Below are 6,439 nucleotides of genomic sequence, written 5' to 3' on the forward strand. Positions count from 1 at the left end.
CCCCCCCCCATCCCGAGTGCTGCCTGTGCTGCTCTGTTTTAGCTTGTGTTTTGGCTTTGTTTTGTCTGTGTCCCTGTGCTGCTGTGGGGCCTGATCACAGCCTCACGGGCTTTGGGGTGGGGGTGCTGAGCAGAGCTGTGGTTGGATGTGGGGATCACAGCTTGCCTGGACTTCCCTGTGTGCCATCCCTGTATAGTTCTGTGTCCCGTTCAACTGTTCCTGCTGGCTTTTGGGAGGCTGGTTTGGAAGAAGAGAGTGGCAAGCTCCATCCACTCTCCAACACTTAAGAAATGGAGGATGAACTCCAGGAGACCACAGAAGAAAGGGCAGGCAAATGGTTTTTAGAGGAATCCTTTGACAGCCCATTTGGCCTGCTCAGTTGTGTGGTTGATCCTCTGCAGCTTGCTGACTTACTGGGCTAGCATTTTCTGTTTGGGCTGTGTGCAGCGGGCTTCATAGGGTGCCCTGTGCCTAGTCCATTTAATGGCACAGCTCAGTGTGATGTGCCTCGGTATGCTTGGAAGACCAGGCAGCAGTGCAGTGGGTGACAGAGGCAGATGGGTGAGTGTCCATCACTGCACTGTCACAGTCCCTGGTGCCCTCGCTCAGCCACCCTGCAAGAGTGACAGCGCTGGGAGGAGATGGTGCAGGATCTGAACTCTTGTCCCGGTAATGAAGGGATGAGTGCAACAGGTAGTTAGCACCCATAGGCTTGGTAGCTGCTCTTTGTTGTGTGTCTGTGGAGAGTTGGATTGGCATTTTGGGGGTGGGTGAGAGGGTGGAATTTGATGGGTTTTTTGTTTGTTGTGGGGTGAAGGGTTATTGGGACACTTCATAATTTTCTGCTTTCCCTTCACTGACTTTGTTCGTGATAGTTTTGATACTGAGGGAGCCTTTCTAAATTATTCATTATTTTTGTTATTATTGAAATTGGATCTCATTTTAGAGACTTTAAGAAAAATGTACCTTTTTTTCACAGCTCAGTTCCCTTAGCAACTCCTCTGAGAGGCATTGAGGTGGTCTGCCTTATCCCCTTTTTATTATGGAAATTATGAATGTCCCTTCTTTAGGGTAAAACACACGGAAAACTTTCCAAAAAAGTGGGAGACAAAGGCCCCAGCCCAGTATTATCCTTTCCTCTCCCTCTTCCTCCTCTGAAGCATTTTCCAGTGAGGACGCTGCTGAGGGCTCATTACTTCACAAATGGCTGCAGAGGGTGCAGACTGGCTGCTCACTTGCTGTTGGTGTTTGTGCCAGCCTGGTTCACTGGAGGAAAATTGAGAATTAGGGGCAATTGTGGGGAAGCTGGGGGCTTTGTCTCTTTGTGACTGTAGCTTTTAGTGCAACCTCTCTCTTAAGGAAACCTTCTGTGCAGGAAGTGTGTGCACACGCACGCAAGCACACATGTGCTGTTTGGAGTTTGTGGTTTATTTTTTTTATGTCAGTCACCTTTTTTCCACTTGCTGGGGAGTGAAAAGAAATGGGAGAATGCTTTGGAACTGGAGTTTAATGATTCTTCCATCCTTTCCTAGGAGCCTCAAACAACTGTTGTCCATAATGCTACAGATGGCATAAAGGTAAGGGATAGGAGTGTTGCCAGAGAAACTTTCACTTCTCTCTTGTCGTCCTCGTATTCGTGTGTCTTACTTCAGTTTCTGCCTTTGCAACGTCCAGTTTGTAGCATGCTCCTGAATACTGCTGGCAGTAGACTGGGAGGGTTGTGTTGTATGGCTGTGGATCTCTGGAAGAGGCTGAATAGGGACAGGCATTCAGATACTATCATCTCTTTGCTACTGTGGTGTGTAATCGCCACTCTCTTTCGTATGTGGGGTGGAAGAGAAGACACAGGCACTTGCGCGCTTTTTTTTATCTTCTGGAAGTGGAGACCTGTTCCTCTGAGAAAGCCTAGGAGCCCTTCTTCAGCTTTTTGTGGTTATTCTTTTTTCAAACAGAAGCAACTCCTATTTTATCTCATTTGACAGAGTTTGGTAACTTCTGTCCTTGTAAAAGTTCTGGGTGGATGGCTTGAATATGCAAAAGCTGAGCAGAGATGCTAAGTTTTGCTTAATACGTGGCCTGCTTCCATCCAAGTCTTCCTTGTATCATACTCTCCTTGCAATCTCTGCCAATGTTTTTTGCGCTTTTCCTCATCTTTCTTCACAAAAATCAGACTATTTACTCATGCTCCCAACTGCTGATGCCTGGTAATGCTCTGTTCTGCTGTGCAGGGTTCCACAGAGAGCTGTAACACCACGACTGAAGATGAGGATCTGAAAGGTAGGTGTTTTTCCTGTAATTTCTAATACAGTTGAGTACAGGCAGGGGATCCTGGAGATCCGATCATTGTCTTGAACTAGCTTCCCAGATTTCTGTGTCTGACTCAGTTCATAAATTTGCCATGACGCTGTCATTCCTGTCACAGTGGGACCATGCACTGGGGAACCAGCTGACTTGGCCTCTGTGGTATATAAACACTGTTTGCCCTGAGATAATTTGTTTTTGTCTCAGAGTTGGAATTCTTTTCATGCAAATATCATAATCTGTTCATCTCCAGTCCATTTCTAGGTGTGGAAAATCCCTACTAGTCCCTTGAGGTTTGGAGTCTAGTTGTTTTTGTGTTTACCTGTAGGTTAGGTTACAGTTGAAACCTCACTGTTACTGCTCAGTCTCCCTTCTCACCCTTTTCTGGGAATCTCTTTAGTGACATGCAAACATGTCCCCCTTTATTTTTTTTCCTCTTTGGGTCTATTTTTGTTTCTAAGATGAAGATCGTTCTCAGCCTGTCATCTGTGAATGGAAATGATTTTTCATGTTCTTAACTGAGGTATCTGTAGAGGAAAAGGCTGAGAAGAGATTTCACACCTTTCAGTGACCATACCATAAATATTCTGTGCTTGTAAAACTCTTTAAATAAAGGAGCTCCGAGTCCCATATCTGCTTATGTTGTTTGAGCAGCTGTCCTTTTCCTGACCTCCCTAAAGAAGGACGAGCAGACATTTTCCTGAATGAGGAGGTTTGGGATGGGTGAATGCAGTTTTCATTCTGAGGTAAATGTGTTAATAGTTTGCATTTTGAGGCAAAGGTATTCTCATTCTCCCTGTAGTCAATCTGAGTTACATATCCAGGGTAAAATCAGTGCTGACCCTGTGGTGTAGCAGCAATGTCACCTCTGTCAGCTGGGCTAGTTCCTGATGATTTTCCTGTGGCTTATCACAGGCTGCTGCCTTCTCTTCTGAGTAGTCACAGGGAGCAGAAACACATGCCAGTGAGTAAATGAGCTCTGCAATACAGATTGTTTCAGATATGACCTGACCTTATTCTAGGACAGTATTCTAACTCCCACCTTTTTGCCAAAGAGTAATGCATAGTTTAAGAACCTAGGTTTGAGGGAAGGGAACTGAACAGTTGTGGTAGTGTGGTAAAGAAATTGATGTATCTAATCTCTGCTGGGTATTCTTCCAGAACAGATATTTGTCCAGAACCTTGTCTCCTTTGGCAGCTTTTGTTCAGGAGAGGTCCCAGGCTCGAGCCAGTTTAGCCAATGCGTCCTGTAAAACAGGAATACAAATGCTGTGAGGAGAGGAAGGCTAGAACTGAAACAGAAGGATGACAGCTGGCCAGGGTTAAATTGATGAAGAATTGTATAGGGCTACATTGCTGCAGATCAAAACTGAGGGTTGGGTTTTTTTTGGCAGATGTCAGAAAATTTTATTAAGATTTTAATAGAAAGAACCATTTGAATGGTGATTGGGAGGGAAGGAGCTTGCACAGTAATGGTTTGTGCTATAGCCAGCTCTGGTAATTTTAGTGCTTCAGTTTTAAGTGTAGCAGTGTTCACCAGTGTTCCTTTTCAGCTCCTGCCTTTCCATGTTTTAAGCTAAGCAAGCACTCAAGCAAAACTAAATAGACCAAAAGGTTTGGGGGTGTTGGAGTTCTCGGCAGTCTGCATAGCCATGACTGGGAAAAGGGAAGTGCTTGTGCAATTCCTCTGCTGACTTATTATTTTCAACAAACAGCAGGTTACGCAGATCTGTTCTGCTTTGGTGTAGGAGACATCGTCTTGATCCATCAGTGACAGTTGCCTCAAAGATATGTTGTTTCCATTGGTGGGGCTAAAGGCAGTGCCCTGCCCCCCTGTGTCATTCTAAATTGCACAACAGGTCCATGTTGTTGTAGAGCTGTCTACTTGGCTTTGCCCTGGAGGATACTCCTGCATGTTTTGTGCCCAGCATTGTAGTTTTTTTAATGTTCTCCTATTTCCTTTCTCTTTTTTTATTTACTGAACTTGCGTGTTTTGTTTGTGTTTGTGTTTTAATTCCCTGCCATGCTAGCTCCCCCTCTCTCCACCGGGGACGGCAGCTCAGTACTTGAAGGACGGAGGCACAGTGAGAGCAAAACACAGACTGAGTCCATGCAGTCCCAGCTTTCTCTCTGTTTCTCAGCCAGTAAGTCCAGGGGTGCAGTGCTTCACGGCATCTTTTTCCCACCCCTCCCTCCACCTTCCCCCTTTCTCCTTCCCCAAGATTTTTCCTTTCCTCAACTTCCTTCCAGAACGTTGATTTTCATTTTGAGTACTCTGGAATAAAAAGAAATCATCTCCCTTCCTGCAAAATACCCTCCTTTGCACACTGAAAATTTCCAAACCTTTCCTTCCCTTTTTGAAAAAAAAAAAAAAAAAAAAAAAAAGCCTACAAAAAAACCCCCAACAACAGAACCTCATCCTAGCTAATTTCATTCCCTTGCTTTCATCTGGGCGAGACGTGGAGTTCTTTGCAGAGACACTGTCTTTTGGGGTTTCCTCGGGCAAGTCACTGCATCTCTTAGTTTTCCTTGTGGTAAATGGGGTCAGTGGTGCAGGCCTGCTTACGAAGGGTATGGACGAGGCTAAATTCTATCTTGCTTGTCAAGAACTCCTGATCACCTCAGACATGGATGGTGCTTGGGAAGTACAAAAGGAACAAAAACCGAGTTTTTACAGACTGCTTCAAGGATGCTTTGGAAGGGAGGTGTGACTGCTGGAAGACCCCATAGCATTTCTGAATCCATTGTCAGGTGCTCTTGAGTGAAAATCCTTGGTTAATGTTGTCTCTGAGGGGCATTTCTCTGTTGTGAGCTTTACCTTGCATGTCTGTCTTGCTAGCTCAGTTAGCTGGTACCATGCTTAGTCTGATAGTTATGGTACCGTCTGCCTGATCTTTCTTGAATTGGCTGCATCCAGGCTTCATCCTGTGGCTGAAAAACTCTGAAAATGGATATGAGAAAAGCTAGTAGGTTGGAGAAAATCTAGATGGGATTCCCAGCTTTTCCCACACACAGACATACTGTACTAGCTGCCTGACTTAAAACCTATAGTGGAGGGGTCCTTAATGTGAGTTGGGAATGTCTGGAGTATTTGGTTCTGTTCAGGTCAGTGTGGGAAGAAAGAAACAGGCATGCCCTGTTCTGTCTCCTCCTATCTTCCTTTCCTGGTTTCCTGCACCAGAATCTGATATGATGCAGCAGTTGGGGCCTCTGTTACTTACTTTTGATGTAGCTCTAAGGATGTCAAACTGCTGGTTTGTGAGGTGCAATGCAAAATATGTTTTGCCAAGCCAGAATATAGAAGGGAAATGATCTCTTCTGAAGTCCTTTTTGCTGTGAACTGTCTCACTGCTTTCTTATTAACTCCTTCCTCTTCCTCATAGCAAGGCCCTGCCTGGTATACTGAGGAGTGCCAAATCACTTCTCTGCCAAGTGGGGCAGTATTCTCCCACCCTCCTCCCCTCCGAGTTGAGATTTGCAGTGATTTGGATGCCCTACTTTCTTTCTCTGTCGCTCACATCTCGTACTTGCCCTCGTGCTGCTCTGTCACTGCTCCGACCGGTGTTTTGGGTCACCCTCAGACTACCTCCAGCAGCACTGGTGCGATTCCTGTTGTGCTTTGAGGGGTCTCCTGTGCCGGTGCTGGAGTGGTCCCCTCTGAGCAGCGGCTGGCCCAGCTGATGTGTGTGACAGAGGCAGGAGAGCGGGTAGAGGTTGCTGGGATGTGGCGCTGTCTGTGTGCTGACCGGTGTTGAGGCTGTGTGTGTTTGTACTTCTTCGTTGGTTTTTACTTTGATTTCTGTTTTTTGTTTATTATTTTAATGCTTACATTTGTTTTGCAGCTACACAGTCTTGTGAAGAGAAGCTTCTTGCCTGGGACAGCCCAGGGCAGACATTGGAGTTAGAGCGTGCTCGGTCGGAGCCTTTGCTAACTCCAGTAGTTCCCTTTGTACTTAACCCTGCACCGTGTAAGTTAGCAGCTGGGTAGCAGTAGTAGAGTAGTGCAACTAATACTAGTTACCGTAGATGTAAAGCCACCCCCTTTCCTCTCTCCACGTCTGTGGCCCGCCCCTCCGAGCTACCGCCGACGCGGGTTGTTGCCGGCGGCCGGCAGGGCCGAGGGCAGCCCGCCCAGCTC

General features: G+C 46.2%; 1 protein-coding gene across 13 annotated transcripts in view; it reads left to right on the plus strand.

The window, feature by feature from the left end:
* The window catches only part of CAMK2G (calcium/calmodulin dependent protein kinase II gamma), a 233,771-nt gene that overhangs the window by 217,912 nt on the left and 9,420 nt on the right, over window positions 1-6,439 (plus strand). For 6 of the 13 annotated variants that reach the window (XM_026851328.1, XM_026851324.1, XM_026851327.1 and 3 more), the window contains 4 exons: window positions 1,533-1,577; window positions 2,229-2,277; window positions 4,332-4,445; window positions 6,144-6,269. In XM_026851328.1, coding sequence (XP_026707129.1) covers window positions 1,533-1,577; window positions 2,229-2,277; window positions 4,332-4,445; window positions 6,144-6,269 — 334 coding nt within the window. The remainder of the gene's footprint in view (window positions 1-1,532; window positions 1,578-2,228; window positions 2,278-4,331; window positions 4,446-6,143; window positions 6,270-6,439) is intronic. The other 7 variants (XM_026851333.1, XM_026851335.1, XM_026851334.1 and 4 more) reach the window with 2 other exon arrangements.

The sequence above is a fragment of the Athene cunicularia genome, assembly GCF_003259725.1.
Source record: "Athene cunicularia isolate RWA chromosome 6 unlocalized genomic scaffold, athCun1 chr6_part1, whole genome shotgun sequence".
NCBI lineage: Eukaryota > Metazoa > Chordata > Aves > Strigiformes > Strigidae > Athene > Athene cunicularia.